We start from the raw sequence: 16,470 nt of genomic DNA, 5'->3' as shown, positions 1-16,470 counted from the left end.
TGGTATCAGATGCTGCTCTTCTAGCACAGGCAGCTCAGAATTCTCCTGTGCTATGGAAAGGAGAATGCTCTCTGCGTGACATTCTGGTCAATCTCCCTTTGACTCCATTCTGATTGGATTTGATCAAAACAAGTTGTTTTAGAAAAGTCTGGGAAAGAGTTTAATTCACACTGTCTCCTCCCAGCATTGTTGGCAATCTCAAGAGTCCTCATCTCAAATAGTCCAGCATCAGTGACCACAGAGGTTATGCATGAGATCTGTGGGAAAGGCCTCAGCTCCTTGATGGTGTCTTCTATACTGAAACAGTACCTCTCAAATGCCAAAGACTGCAAGAAGTGCAGTTCTCTGGGGTGCCCAAGCACTCAGAACAGAATGTTAGATGCCTTTGAAAACTACATTTCCATGGACTCATTGTACACAGGACCCTATCCAAAGTCTGAGCTCTGGAACATGTGACTTCCTGGATATTTCACAGCCATGTTAATAGTACCACTGCAAGCCTAAAATTACATATTCCATCATTGGGGGGGCACTAAGGAAGGGGGAGAATATAAGTGAACAAAACCCTAAATGTTAGTTCAACATGCACAATGGTACTTAATTTAGTGAACTGGATTGTAAATGATGAGTTCCCAAATGCTGAGGTCCTAGATTATAGGATAACCAATGAATTATAAAGAGAAAGAATATACCATAATATTACATAACATAGGGACTAATCCATATTAAAATCATTGCAAATTTATTCCTGCCCACCCTGTCTACATGAACCTTGGTTTTAGATTGGAGAACCATTACAGCAACATTTCCAGTAGCCAGCAATCAACCAGTAGTCCATCAAGAATTATTTTCAGACCATCCCTTAATTAGATGACTGTTCACAGGGGATACTTTATAATGTACTGAAAGAAGAGATACCAGTGAGAATCTCTCACCACATCTCAAAGAAGATACCAGTGAGAATATCTCACCACATATCAAATCCTTATGCAAAGTTGCTGCACTTCAGTAAAGAGAAAACAATGTGTTCCTTCTTCATTATTATAGTAGTGCAACCTGTTATTGATTCATGTATTTTGCAATTATGAGTGAGTGACTTAATACAGTCTTCGGATGTATCACTTCAACAACATATTGAAGTTAGCAGGGTGGAAATAAATATAAGCCTGCCTGGATAATCTGCATGCACTTCAAAAGAAAGGAATCTTCTATTTGACAGATGATTCCTTTCCCTTTCTTTGCACTTTTTACAGCTGTTAGACCCAACAGTTTCTTACCTTCAGATTGGCACATGCTGGTAAATCATTGGTAGGAATTTCATTGTTGGTGTTCTCTGGTTCCTGAATCTTAATTCTGTAAGCTGTTGTGGTTACTGCTGTGGTGGTCTGGACAGGTAGCAATGGCTGCCACACATTCACATCTGTACCATTGCCAAAGGCCTGGATTGCATTTCCTACAAGAAAGAATGACAGAGTAAGTAGCAGAGGTTGGTTTAAAATTAAGAGACACAAACTTGGAGGAACAAGGAAAAAGACAGTCCTGCTGCTTTCATTTTTTCAAATCACAGTCATCTCCATTTACATACAATTTCTGTGATCATCAAAGATTTTGAACTCAGAACCTGCAGCTGCATTCTTAACTTGTAGACATATAAACTAAACATTTCAACAAGCCATTCATTCATAGCCAGTTACAAATCTAACCTGGGAACTCCTATATGAAGAAACGTGGGGCCACCAAGATGACCCTAAAACTGGAATAATCCTAGTGGGACAGGATATCATACGAATATATATATTGACAACTTTCATTATTCTGAGATGTACAATCAGTTGAGTCTCTGGTAAGCAACATATTAATATATTTATCAGATCCATTTTAAAAATAAAGTAAGTAAATATGAACTCTTTTACAAGTGTGATTTTTTTTCTTTCCCTTTCCCTTCCAGTCTTCAAACAAAATCTACATAATTAGGTAGGAGATGCATGCTTAAACTAGAAGTTTAGAATGTAACAGTTGAAAGGCTTATCACAGTTTTTCATGGGATTAAATACAGTGTTTACGGCAAGAGTAAATTGGATGGCTTTAAAAAAACAAATGAACAGAAAAACAGTTTTTAATCAGGTCTTTGGGGACTCAGCATAGATTTAGGAATTTCTTATTTGAAACTCATTGTATAAGAAATCAAGCCATTTTCGCTGGGGATTTTAGCATGAAAGTTATTAGCCAGCACCCCCCCCCCCCCAGTGCATCCACAGCATATTATAAATTATTTCAATTTTACTTATCTTAGAAAGATACTCTTTAGCCTCCTTTTTATCATCAAATGTAGGAAATGAATAATATGCTTCACAAATGGGCAAGTTTATATGAGAAGTAAATAAAATTATTATGGATTTTCATGGGTTGCAGCATGGTATTGGGAAAAAAAAGATGGCAGCGCTGATAGAGAGTCACCCTGAATGAAATAAACTGGCATTGTTAAAAATAATATTCCACAACTACTAGGAGTCAAAGACTACAACGTAAAAACAATTTGGTGCACATACAGCCTCATTGGGGGGGGGAGGGGGGATGTGGAAAATGAATGACTGAATGAAACTTTGCTTGAAAAGGGACAACAGAAGAACAACTGCTGGCACATAGAAGATAGCAAGTGAAGGCAGTGTTAAGGTGCAATCCTTGACGTTAACTTTATTTGGTAGGGAATTTTTGGCTTCATTGAACCCTTAATCATGCACTGCCCTCCCCCCATCTACATTCAAAAGTGATACAATCCCAGTACCATGAGATTCATCTGAATGTGAAGCTTGACTTTTAGCCACACTCAAACAGGTCAAGACACCTTTAAATCAATGGGATAAAATCAGTCCAAGACCAATCCCAACAGCCACTATGGCAGCCATTAGGGATATGCACCATTTTTTTTTGTATTTTTGGGGTTTGGGTTTAATACACCTAGTAACTAAAAAAATTCAAAAAGGTCCTATTCTCATAACGATGTTGGAGGTGGTGCCTCACATGGGTCTTGGAAGTGGCAGGTGGTGAAGCTGAATGATGGACCCAGCCAAGTCCAGTGTTCAGCTTTCTGTGGCCTGCTGGCTCCGAGACTCGCATGGACTTCAGAGGTGGTGGCGGTACAGAGCTGAATGCTGGGACTGGTTGAGTTGAGCCCAGCCTTTAGCTCTGAAACTGCCTGCCCCTCTGTGCTCATATGGACTTTGGAGGCAGTGGCAGCCCGAGGGCTGAATGCTGGGCATAGCTGAGCTAAGATCTGCAATCAGCTCTGTGCCGCCTCTGAGACTCAGGCAGCAGATGTTAGGAAGAGACAGAAGGAAAGGGAGGAGAATCCCCAGGATTAAAAAAAAATAGTGGTGGGGCCAAAGTGGCCTGAATAATGTTGTCAAAAAATCAGCATTATTCAGGCTGCACTTTTTGGCTCCTTTAACTTGCTGCCATTTTTTTCCCAGGGAAAACAACCCCCAAAATATCAATGAGGTATTTTTAGGAGTTTTTTTTTCTAGTTTGGCTTTGTTGAATGCACATTCCTAGTAGCCAAGAAGGGTGAAAGGTTAGATACATGAAGTGCTGCACCAACAGAACACTACCATTTGTTGTACTGATTCTTCAACAAAATCCAAATTTCTTCTAAACATGTGCACACTAACAGCCAAACTCCTATCAAGATTAGCAATACATTGTGCACATTGTAAATTATTAGTATTTTTATTTAAAACAAAGGTTTACAAAAGCCAATCCATTAACCGCCCCTCCCCCCCCCCAAAAAAGATAATGGAACACTTATCCCTGTTCTGTGAAATGCTATTAAAGTGGGGACACCTTTAATTTCTTCATGAAGAAAAGGTCTCTCTGCCAGGGTGAGTATAATTTTTCCTCATAGTGTCCTCTAATGTCATTGCTTTATCTTCATTAACATTTTTTCTCCAAGAGCAAATGAGAAGGCAATGAAACTAGGTTGTCTCTTGAAACAGAGCATGTAACAGTAATGACCACATTTTGAAATTAGCACATTAGAAAATTATTAAAAACAATTAAGGATATAGATAAGCATCAACTAGTCAAAAGCAGCACTATTAGCCCTCTAAAAAGGTTGCACTGTTGTTCCTTTTTAAGAATTATATTTTAAAGTGAATCTATATATATAAAAAGCTACCAGTGACTTTGTTAGTCACGCCCAAATGCCGAAACGGCTGGACGGATTGCCCCCAAATTTTCTCATGATGTTCCTCCCTGTTCTGGGCAGGTAATCGGACCTTCAAATCGCTGAAAGTCTATACCTGAGCCAGGTAAAACAACTTTTTCCTGGCACACCAGGCTATGAAGCTGGCTATGTTTAACTGCCACCCTTAGAATGTTCGTGCAGCCTGTCTGTGGCCTGAGGGCTTGGTATGAGGGCTTAGAATGTTTGCAGAGATGGCCAGAGATGAGCAGTGAAAATAGTAAATAGGTAATACTGTTAGGTAATACGAGTGGAAGTGAAACACATACACTCTTTGCCTTGTGAGAAGTCAGGTGGGGTTCCCCCCCTCCCACACACATGCAGGTAACTTTCACTCTCTGTGCCTCACCCACTGCTACCACACAACACTCATACTCTCATCCACATCCAACTCATCCTCACACCTCACTCTGCCCTCTTTCACATCCAACCATTACTTACCCACTTCCTCACCCATATTTGCCACAGCTCTCTTTTACTAAAAGCGAGCTGGAGTTTGCCTTTTTCTTCTAAGAAAATCCACGGGGTGGGGGCAAACCAACACTACTGGCTCTGCTCTTTTGCACATGTCCCCTTAAGAACCCAGGGAGCTGGCCTCGATTTGAGTGCCTCACCACCCTGCCTCTGCTGCCTGACTGGGATAGCCTCCTTGCCCCAATTCTGCCTTACCCAAGCCAGGACTGTGCATGTCAACCAGCCTCATGGACAGCGGGATTTGCACTCTGGACAGTTCCATTGTGGAATGGAAAGGGTTACCTTATACTAAAAAAACAAGACACCACCATATAACAATGTGCATTGAAAAGGGAAAGAAGGATTCCATTTGATCACCCCAAAAGGCTATGCTGCGGATCATTGGACCTGCATGGACATCTGTGTGGGTTGCGGACTGTGATGAGAAGGACAACTGCAACAGCAACGCGTGGCTGGGCCCCACTAGTTTATGATGAATATTCATGAATTGCTCTTTAAATGTGAAATGGTACACCCTCTTTATCATAGAATGCTTTGCTTGGGACCTAGTGGCCACCTAGTTCTGCTCCCCTGCTCTGTTCACCTTTTGCCATCCCTCCTTCCTTTTTAACAGGCAGCTTTGCGGGCCCTTCCCTGCCTCCCCCCCCACCCCTGCAAGGAGGCCCAGGCCCTGCCATCCCCCACCTTAACCTACAGCTTCCCCCCCACCCAAGCCTCATTTTCTAACCTTCCCCCACCTCACTTTTCCTCCCTCCCCCACATCAATACTAACTCCCCACTCTCATACTCACCCCCAGCTACTTTTCACCCTCACCCTCCCCAATCCTAATCTTTTCACTCTCCCCCACCCCTAGTCACACCTTCCAATCCTCCCCACCCCAAGCCTTACCTTCTAACGCTCCCCCGCCCAAAGTCTCACACTGCCAACCCTCCCACCTCCAGCCCTCACCATGCCACTCTCCCCATCCCAATACTAACCTGCCAACCCTCCCCACCTTCATACTCACCTACCAAACCTCCCCTCCCCTAGCCACACCTTCCAACCCCCATCACTCAAAGCCTGCCCTTTCAACCCTCTTACCACCCCAAGCGACTCTGGTCCATCCTCCTCCATTCCAGCCCTCACTTTGCCACCCTCCCCTCCCCCACCCCACCCCTATCCACCCTGCACCTATCCACACCTTCCTTCCTACCTCAAACCACACTCTTCAACCTGTCCCACCCGGAGCCAGAGATGCACACCCAGGTAAGTGTCACATCATGAGCAAGGGCGGGGGGGGGGCTGCTACAGCCCCACTAAAGCCCATTGCTGAGGAGGTCCTTTCTCTTCTACTCTTTTCCCCAGCCCATTGCATCTCCCCAGCAAGGGGCTTTGCTGCTAGTAGATTGTTTAATCGTGGCGGGGGAGGGCGGCCGCCCATACGGAGGGGGGGACGTGGAAAACTAGATTTTGCCCCAAGCTCCATTTTTCCTAGCTACGTCTGAGAGGCCTGCAACATATGTAAGGGCTAGTCAAGCATGTTGCACTTCCTTTTACACTGTTACTACAGGATGTAACCATGTGTGATTGGCCAGTAGTACAAACATTACTCTTGTAACAAGTATGTTTGAATACAGTAAATAGGTAGTGATAGTGAGAGGAGTTAAGAGTTCTAAGAGAAAAATGGAAACCTATGGATCACTCAGGAGGGCTAGTAAGGCTATGATGTGCAGGAAATGTTCTCAAATGTTTATATGTATATACAGGACTTGACATTTCATAATAACTATCTGAGAAGGCAATCTTTAAAACTCAATTTACATAAAGGAACAAGTTCATCTGCCAACACCACAATTTCTACAAATGCTATTACATCACGCACCGCTTTAAGATATGTCAAGTAATGAAATATTGTACTTACTAAGGCATGCATTATCCTGGAAGAAATTCAAAAATTTCATGCATTCTTCCAAGTCATTGCCACTATTGTTGCAGTTGCACCATGGAGCGACACTGAGACTGTTGGAGTTTATATAATTTGGTGTCATCACTGTGCCTGTAAACAAAAGCAAAAACACTATCACAACCTTTCCAATAACCTATCATTTTATTGAAAAACCGAAGCAAAAGAGTAAATGCCATCCTGTACATGGGAGGTGTAAGTGATACAAATCTCTATTTAAGATATCAGTAGGTACAGACATTTGATGACAACAGATGATTGACTTGTAATATTCATGAATAACAATATAAAGACAGGACAAATTAAAGAAGTGTTGCCTGTACCATGGAAAGAAAACCATCTCACTGTGATATGCCTCTGAAGATGCTGTCCAGAGATGCAGCCAAAAAGTTAGAGCCAAAAATTACCAGATCACGGCCATGCGGCCCAGCAAACTCCTAACTGTCCACTGATTCCAGCCATGAAAGCCTTTGGCAATACACTGAGCTGTCTGAGACCTCAGATAGATTGTACTCCAAATATTATTCAAACATTAAAACACAACTATGTACAACAAACTAACAACACTGTTTCTGAGACAGCAATATAGTGGAATAGTATCAAAAGCAGGTTTGTGAACCAAGCCAAAAAATATCTCCAAATTATCTTACCTACTGAAACAGAATTAGCTTGACACTTAGGTATTTTTCCCAATTTACTCATGAACCCCAGACGTACAGGATCCCTGCTCTGTTCCTGCCTCTTTATGGAACCCTGCTGTTTGTACTTATATTATAGATATCTGAGTTCTTTTCCTTCACTGGGCAAAGCCTAGCTCCCTATCTAATCTCCTTGCAGTTTTTTTCTGTTTCTCTTTGCTTCTACAAGCCCTATTTGAGTGTTTTGAGGGGCAGAGGGAAAGGGTGCCTAAACACACTCCTTCTAAGAGACCTGGGCATGAGAAGGCATTTCGCACAGCTGGATCACCAGCAGCCCAAACTCAGCTAGGAAATAACCTGGTCCAGTTTCCTGGAACATGGGGCAGGTGCCACACTGGGAATGGTGCTCTGACAAACCATAGGTGACTCCAAAGCAACTGTGTAAGTATCACTGTTTTAGCTGTTTCCTTTTAAACTGCTTTGGTCCTCTTAAAAAGAAAAGAAAGGTTAAATAGAAACGTTTTAAATAAACAAAAAGAAAAATGGGGGGGGGGGATTCTAAACTTCTTTCATCGTTACAGTTGGCTAGTATAACATTAAAAATCCAATCAAGAAATCTATAAACCGAAAGTAAGATTATGAGCAGGTGTTAGTATAAATATTGCAAAAATCCAGAACAAACTAATTGGTCTGGAGCACATTCTGGTCATCTGGTAGTAGTTTACAAATTTTGCACAGATAATGATTTTGGCCAGGGGTTCTGCTATTCCCAAAAATGCAACAGCTGGCTTTCTCTCTGGGTGTTTATCCCTGCCATATACTTGGAATAACATTATCACAAATAGTAGGCTTCACCACAGAGATTAAAAAGTCTTTCTAGTGTGGATCACAGAAGGAAAACATGTGCATCACGATGGATCTGTGCCAGATTTTGAGATCTGTCAAAAATGAAAGTCAACGTGTAGTGAAAGAAAATGCAGCCGTGCATCAATAGTATACATCATTTCATTCAACAGCACCCTGACAGGAACCAAACAGATCGACCTCTCAACTTTGCTCAATGAAACACACAAGTATTAATAGCAGCTGTAGAAAATAAAGTTTGCTGCCACTGGACAGAACTACCAAAAGTATGTCTGTATGTTGATGCAAGAAGCACAATGCAGCTCTACCTTCAGACACTGAATGACAACTCCAATGTCTGTGGAAGATTAGTAATTCTTTAACAAGAGTTTTAAATTAATGAAATTTAGGTGGAGAAAATGTAGTCACAACTATCACCAGAACTATCAATCAAAGCTTGACAAAAGCCAAAAGGATAAACTGATCTGATGATGGGAGCATTTAGATGACCTGTGTGCCACATGAACAATTCATTCTGGGGAAACGATTAATGCGCCTAGGAAAATGGCTACATTAAAACGGATTTAAGCAAAATAGCTAGGTATTTATACAAATGGAGATTTGATGTGTCAGTCCTATAATATTTGTATAATAATAACTACAAATCAAAACTTCATCCTATCTATCACCCATATATTCAGAAAATCACCAGCTATTCTGATTCCTAGAAGAACACAGAAGTTCACAACAGAGAAAATGCAGATGACAGATGTGAGGAATCATTCAAAAAGAAAGAGGATTTCTAATTATTTATTTCTCATTAAACATTAGTCAATTCAGATGTACAGTATTTTCATCAATTTCATTGCAGGGGGAATTCATATCTATTTAAATCAATAGGAATTGTTACGGACATCAATGCCATGTAGATTGTTGTCCTAGTGGAATAGTGGAATGTACTTAATTAATCTGACACACCTTTTTCTTTTCTTTTTTTTTTTTTGGTGTGGAGAAAGGATAGAGAGTGTGTGTGCATAAACTCAGAAAAAAGTCATTTTATATTTTCTGAACTGCAATGCATCAAAGCCCAGGTATAAATATGGAAAAGTTGTCAAAGCTGTGGCTAGAGTTATCGAGGACAGCACCTGAAAACATAAAATGATGAACAGTTAAGAGAACAACAGACAAGTAGTTTAGATAAAACGCAGCCCCGTTGCGGTGGAGGCCAGGGCAGGTCCCAAAAGCCCTAGGTCCCGATGGTGCGCATGCACGCAGTTGGGCAGCAGTCATGTGATGGGGCCAGGTTGGCCCGGGACACATGCCGAGGGCCTCTGTCAAGTGGGGGAAAAGGGGGCATGCACGCCTATAAAAGGCGGCAAGCAGCAGCCTCCGGTCCCTTTCCAAAGCAGCAAGCAAGCAGAGCAGTGCTCGCTCTTCCCTGCATGGAGGCCTGCTTTGTTCCCCAGCCTGAAAAGGAAAGAGCTGGCTTTTTAAGGTACTCCGGGGTGAGCCGGAGCACCGTAGAAGCCACTTGGGGGATACTTGGAGGCTTTGGGGGATTGTTTCAAACAATCCCCTCCCCCACTTGAGCAGTTGAGGGAAGTACAGGCCCAGTCTGGGCAGGCATGTCCGCCTGCTCGACTAATTAGGAGGGGAGTTGGGCTTTCTTCACCCTCCATCTTTGCATTGGGCTGCCTGTTCTGCCCGGCAACAGGGTTTGGCAAGCTTGGGGGAACTGTCTGCTGGCCCCGTGATTACAGGCCTGGCTAGCAGCTTTTGGGGCATAATAAAAGGGGAATAACAACCACGGGGCATAATGGGGCAATAACAACCCCTAATGCCTTCTACATAGCCCCCCCAATTGTTATTGGGGCCAGTTGAGACTCTGCCTATCAGCACGCAAAGTCCCTTGCTTTGACTTGTTCTTTCTATTGACATCTTGGGCTCTAGCAACATCCCTCACAGAGGTTTCAGAGCTGTTGGGCAACCGGGATTTATTTCAAGGTGTCCTCTAGTGTTTTCTATTCATTTTCTTTCAGATATTGGGGTGGGTTTTGTGTGTGTGCGTGTGTGCGCGCACGTGCATTTGGTATCAATGTAAAGTAAAAATTGTCAGAAAAAGCACAGGACAAAATTGACCCATAGTGCTATTTAACCAACAAAAACCCTGAAATTATGATTAAGCTGCCTTACCCTTATTAATGCATGCAATGTGAAAATGGCATTTGTGTTATACCATTCAAAGGACACTTTCCTTAACCTTTTCTAGCACTTAATCTTAATAAAACTTTTCTCAGTGCTTCTCCTGTGAACATATTCTTCCTGTTTCAGCCAAGTTATGATAGCCTCAACACTTAGAACTGCCAACCTCCAGTTGGGGACAGGAGATCTCCCAGGATTATAATCAGCCTTAAAATGATAAAGTTCAATCCGCCTCTAGAAAATGGCTACTCTCTCTGGAGAAAACGGTGGACTCTGTGGCATATAACCCATTGAGGTCCCTCTCTTCCCCTGACCATCAGGACAATTGAGTCGACCTTTTACCTTTTGCAGAGTATGCCTACAATAATGCTGTCCATTGTAGCACTTGTTGGTGTCCCTTTGAGGTGGTGAACTGACTGTCTGCAAAGCCCCTGCCCTTTTGGGGGATGACGTCTGCAGGGCCCCCAGATTTACAAAAATGGATACAGAGTATCGTGGATGGGTGGAACTCCACTGCAAAGGGCTAAAGTCTCGCAAAAGCAGCAGGCTGTCTGATGGGGCGTGGTATGGTGACATCAGAGCCAACTCTACACCCAATAACGAAAGAAAGGACTTCCAAAACTTAGAAACAAACTGCAGGCCCCGATCAGAAACTATTTTATCGGGAGCAGAATGCAGTCTCCAAACTTCACTACCATATCTCCAGGAATTTCATAATCTGAATGCCAACCCTGTCAGCAACTTGGAAAAGTAGCCATTCAGGTTGAGGTGAACACTTTCCATGCAAAAGAAAAATTACTAATGTATTAAGAAAGTTTATATGATGCTTTTCTGGAGACCTAATGGAGGTGACTCACAATTAAAATATAACAATATCATAAAAGCAGAAAAACTACAAATCATAGACAAACATAAAATAAGCAATAAAATCAACCATTAAAAACAAACCAGGATATGAAACAGCAAACATTACAGTTTAAAAAAAGATATTCATTAAATAGATCTCAGACTAGAATAGACCATAAATCATTAAAATAATGGAAACCCTTCAATAAAAGCCGGAGGGGGGTGGGATATTTTGGCTTAGCATCCAAAAGAGATTAAGTTTCCAGATGGTTTTTAAAGGCAGTCCCATATCAGCACAGTACAGTTCATTTTGTCACAGAAGGGATCACTGCACTAAGATGACAATTTTCTTGGGAGGACCACAGCTGATGCAAGTCACAATGTGCCACTGAGAATATCAGAACATCCAAACATAGTCCAGAATACAGCAGCCCATGCAAGCTATGCTCTGTCAGGGGGAGTCCAATCCACTCTGATTTTTTCAAGCAGCAAGTGTTACCTTAAGGTGACTTTACTATTGTTAGATCTCGGAACCTTAAGCCAATAAACAGACTCTGAAGTATCAATCAGCAGCGTTTATTGATGAGGTATCGAAGCACCATAAGTGGCAAAAGCTAGTTCTAAAGAAGTGGGCATTTGCAGACCCATATATTCCCTAACAAATCGCCCCTCAATCGCCTAACAATCGCCCCTCAATCGCCTAACAATTGCCTAACGAACTCTAACTTCCAAGCCAATCTCTGGAATTGAAATTACCCTAAAGTCAGCAACAGATAACCCCGGAGTCACCTGGTCTTCTGCCCACAACAAGGTAACAGTTGTAGTTCTTTTCTCACAGGACAGAAGATGCCTAGTTCACTACAAAGCACCAAAGCCAGAGCACAGGTCAAGGAAAGAATGCGCAGATGGCAGTGGTAACATATAGCAGGATGGTTACATATATCAGAGGCATTCATTGGTTATATCTGGAGATTACATAGTTTCAAGAATATATTTTGTTTACTCATACACGTGTCCCCCTGACAACTATATGAATCAATCCTCAGTCTGACTACACATCAAGATTCTACGTTCTCAAAGACAATTCAAATTATAGCATCTGTGATGAAGACCAGAAAACAGTTCTGCATTGTGACACAACACATATTGGTCCTCACATCTGAAAGTCACTTGACATGTAAATGTTAGCTAAACTGCATGGATTCTCCACAACAATAGTGCACATTTCTGATACTGATGATGCGTACAAATGCCACAAGCAATACCGGTAGCAGACACTAAGGCCAGCAATTTTGAAATGCTGCACTCACTATATGGAGTAGTACCATGAAAATGTAGTTTTTGGCAGTTTCTCTACAGAGAATATTATTTTGAATTCACCCTTGACAAAGACTGGAATACCAATGCCACAAGCCAGAGTGGAAGGGAAAGATCTTGACAGGTTACAATGTAGCCTCAACACTTTATCATCTTAAGGCTGATTATAATTCTCGGAGATCTCCTGTCCCCAACTGGAGGTTGGCAATTCTAAGTGTTGAGGCTTTCTGTCCTTATAAATGCTGACATTAATCTCACTTTATATTAATTTGACAAAATTCTTGTTATTTCAAAAACTGAAAGTCTGATTTTGGAAGACTGCATGAGTTTATCGGAGTAACTGCAGCAAGCGAGCCTTGAACTCATTACACTCGTCAGTTTCCATTCACTTGTCTATGTCTTGGGGCTGTTAGCAAAAGAAGAAGAATGTGTATTTTCTCTTAAAGTCAGATCTCCACTTGATTTTGCTTCCTTAGGGACCCATTCCCTTGATCTTGATGCCAGAGAGTGTTTTTGCAGTCTTTCTTCTAGCATCTGTGCAGTATCTTTGCCTGTAGAAACATAAAAAGTACCTCTCTGCAGGAACTAGGTTATCCTTAAGGTTAAATTGCATAATGGCTCCAATAAAATCCTCAGCAAAAGTCACTATGTCTGGGAACTACTTGCCCACAGCTGTTATTCTGAGTTATCTATTAGTACCAAAGTTATTTCTTGCCAGCAGCTAGCATTCATATATCGTTTGATTGGATCTGATGTCTCAGTTCTTTGTTCAAGATTCAACTTCTTTTAATCTGCAGTTTAATCCTCCTTTTGTATTCTTATCCTTTAAAAAAACAGTCATGATATTCTTCCATATCATCATACTTTCTCACTCATCATACTTATTTGCCACTCTCATGTTAGTAGACCTTGCTAATAGCGAAACTACATATTATAGGTTGCAGCCAGGCTAAATTGGGTAGTTGTTTTAATTATTAGATAGTGATTTTATTGTTGTTTTTATTTACTGCACTCTGCCTAGAGTAGAGAGGAAGGAAAATTCTATTCTGCCATAGGAAAATTTAATCTGGATCCAACCCTATGTTTCTCTGCATTGCAGCCATGCAAAAGGGCATTTTGAAGATCCCTAGGACCCCAGTTTGGCTTAGGACTACAACACCCTCATCGGGTGTGAATAGACATTATTCTCATTTTACACTGGTGTGAGTGGAGGCAGAAGCCCCTCCCCCCACACTGTGGTTCTGAGCCTAATCAGGCCCAATTTGTTATAGAACAGTGGTAGAGAACCTATGGCACTCCAGATGTTCATGGACTACAATTCTCATCAGCCCCTGCCAGAATGGCCAATTGTAGTCCATGAACATCTGGAGTGCCATAGGTTTGCCACCTTGGTTATAGAACATAATGTGTTGTTTGTCCCCATTTTTGATATGGAGGTGTTGCCATTTAGCCTGTTGAAATGAAAGATAAACATTAGCACAGATATCATCATTTAATCTATCATCTTTTGTGGTGAAAGAATATGCAGGCTTTTGAATCACTAAGCTCTCTTTATCAGAAGATGAGAAAGATGCTAATTTACCCATCTACATACGGACAGATGACACTCTCAGCTTGTGTATGAAGCCTGCACTAAATTAGTATACCTCTCAGTGAAAATTTTTCCATCTGGAAACATCAAACTCAAAAACTAGCATAATCACTCACCAAAAATGCTACTCTATTAATATAGACCAACATAACATATTTCTGTTCTGATCAAGAGGATTCAGGTTATTGTTTCCTCCAGATGTATCTCATAAAAAAAGAACTGTTTAACAGCTACAGTACTTGAACTGTGATTTTCACACCTACCAGAAACAGTCAGAAATGCTTCATGACAGGTGTAAACTCTGCACCTAAAACAAATCTAATATGGTTGCCTTTGTGTTGTTTGTTCATCTCTCCATAAACATACTTACTGTCATCTGGATGCTATGTACAGTTTACTCACTTCCCTAAAAAGAGCTCTTCCAGAGGAATGTCACAGTGTAAGTCTCATTCTCTGAAGCATTTGATAGAAAATTAGAAATGAGGTAGAAATGAGGAAAAATATTAATTATGAAGAGGATCTAAAATGATAATTTTGTCTTTACTGGTGATGATGGACATCTCAGAAAATGTTTGATAAGTACAGTGGCGTAGGAGGTTAAGAGCTCGTGTATCTAATCTGGAGGAACCGGGTTTGATTCCCAGCTCTGCCACCTGAGCTGTGGAGGCTTATCTGGGGAATTCAGATTAGCCTGTACACTCCCACACACGCCGGCTGGGTGACCTTGGGCTAGTCACAGCTTCTTGGAGCTCTTTCAGCCCCACCTTCCCCACAGGGTGTTTGTTGTGAGGGGGGAAGGGCAAGGAGATTGTAAGCCCCTTTGAGACTCCTGCAGGAGAGAAAGGGGGGATATAAATCCAAACTCTTCTTCTATATAGGGGAGTCATCAGAAACAGGGTGATGATTACCTTTGCTTTAATTTATCAAGTAAACTGTATGCTTTCCTTAGAATCAGAGGAAGTTACTTTCACACCACAGTGCAAATTTATCTGAATTACCTGTGCGATATCCAAAACCTTTTTGTAAATAGAGGCTCAGATAAACAAACACACTAAATCCCTACATTTACAATAAATTTGATTTGTGTCACCAGAAGTGGAAAACATGACACCACATATAGCCTTTTTGTTGCAGTGATATCTACACCTGATTACTTATCAAGTAAAACTGTATGTTTTCTCCTTAGAATCAGAGGAAGTTACTTTCACACCACAGTAAATTCTCTATCTTGAATTACTCCAGCATATCCAAACCTTTTTTGTAAATAGAGGCTCAGGATAAACAAACACCTAAATCCCTACATTTGCCATTAAATTTGATTTGTGTCACCAGGAAGTGGAAAACATGATCTCACATATAGCCTTTTGTTGCAGTGGGATATTCACAATTGATTACTGCAGCATTCACCCATTAGGAGTCTCCACACACACTGCTGGTGCCCACCTGATGATGTACAAAATCAATTTAAGTATAATATGATACTGATCCTTACACTGAGAGAGTCTATCAAGATCTGTATTGTCTGCTGTGACTGGCAGCAGCTCTCTAGGATCTCAGGGAGACAACATTTATGCCCCCTCCTACAGATGCTGAGGTTTGAACCTGGGACGTTTTGATGCAAAGCAGATATTCTACCACTGAGCCCCAGCCCCTAAGCCAGGAGTGGCCAACCTATGGCGCTCCAGATGTTCGTGGACTAAAATTCCCATCAGCCCCTGCCAGCATGGCCAATTGGCTGGGGCTGATGGGAATTGTAGTCCACAAATATCTGGAGCGCCATAGGTTGGCCACCCCTGCTAAGCTATCCTTGTGGTTCTTACTTTGTACTTAGAATTCCAGATTTAGGAATCCCATTAACTTCAACTCAAAATAAAAAGGAAATAACTTTTGCAGCTGAACTGCACACTGATTATTTGAGAATTGTACTTATTCATTTAAAATATTTTAATGTCACCTTTCCATATAGATGACAGTACCCCAAGGCAGTGAACAATCAAAATATTAAAACAAGTTGAAAGCATACACACACTTAAAAATGACAATTAATGAAATGTATAAATGAAAAGTACTTACCAATGAAATTTGATTCGCAAGTATTTGTTTCAAATTGCCAATGAAATCTGTGTCTCTTTTTTACTCTTCTGTTTCACTTTCAGACAACACTCCAAACACTCCAAGGAAAAAAGAGAGGGGGAAAAAAGATAGCAAGAAAAACCTTACCAATAAGCCCCGAGTAAGCGAGGAGGCAGTCAGCATAGTTTTCCTTCAGACAGCTACTAATAGACCGTGACTCAGGCTGGCAGTTTGTGAAAAAATCGGCAAGGCGAGATCTGCAACGTGGTAAAAAAAATTATCTTTAAAAATCAAACCTTCAGG

At 41.5% G+C, this 16,470-nt stretch overlaps 1 protein-coding gene across 1 annotated transcript in view; it reads right to left on the bottom strand.

Moving 5' to 3' along the window:
• Positions 1–16,470, bottom strand: part of GFRA1 (GDNF family receptor alpha 1) — a 258,054-nt gene that overhangs the window by 42,194 nt on the left and 199,390 nt on the right. Inside the window, exons 5-7 of the mRNA XM_048506187.1 lie at positions 16,315–16,424; positions 6,616–6,750; positions 1,278–1,453 (exon numbers count right to left, since the gene is read on the bottom strand). Of these exons, the coding sequence (XP_048362144.1) occupies positions 1,278–1,453; positions 6,616–6,750; positions 16,315–16,424 (421 nt within the window). The remainder of the gene's footprint in view (positions 1–1,277; positions 1,454–6,615; positions 6,751–16,314; positions 16,425–16,470) is intronic.

This window comes from Sphaerodactylus townsendi, linkage group LG08, assembly GCF_021028975.2.
Source record: "Sphaerodactylus townsendi isolate TG3544 linkage group LG08, MPM_Stown_v2.3, whole genome shotgun sequence".
NCBI classification, from domain to species: Eukaryota; Metazoa; Chordata; class Lepidosauria; order Squamata; family Sphaerodactylidae; genus Sphaerodactylus; species Sphaerodactylus townsendi.
This window is presented reverse-complemented; position numbering and strand designations above follow the sequence as displayed.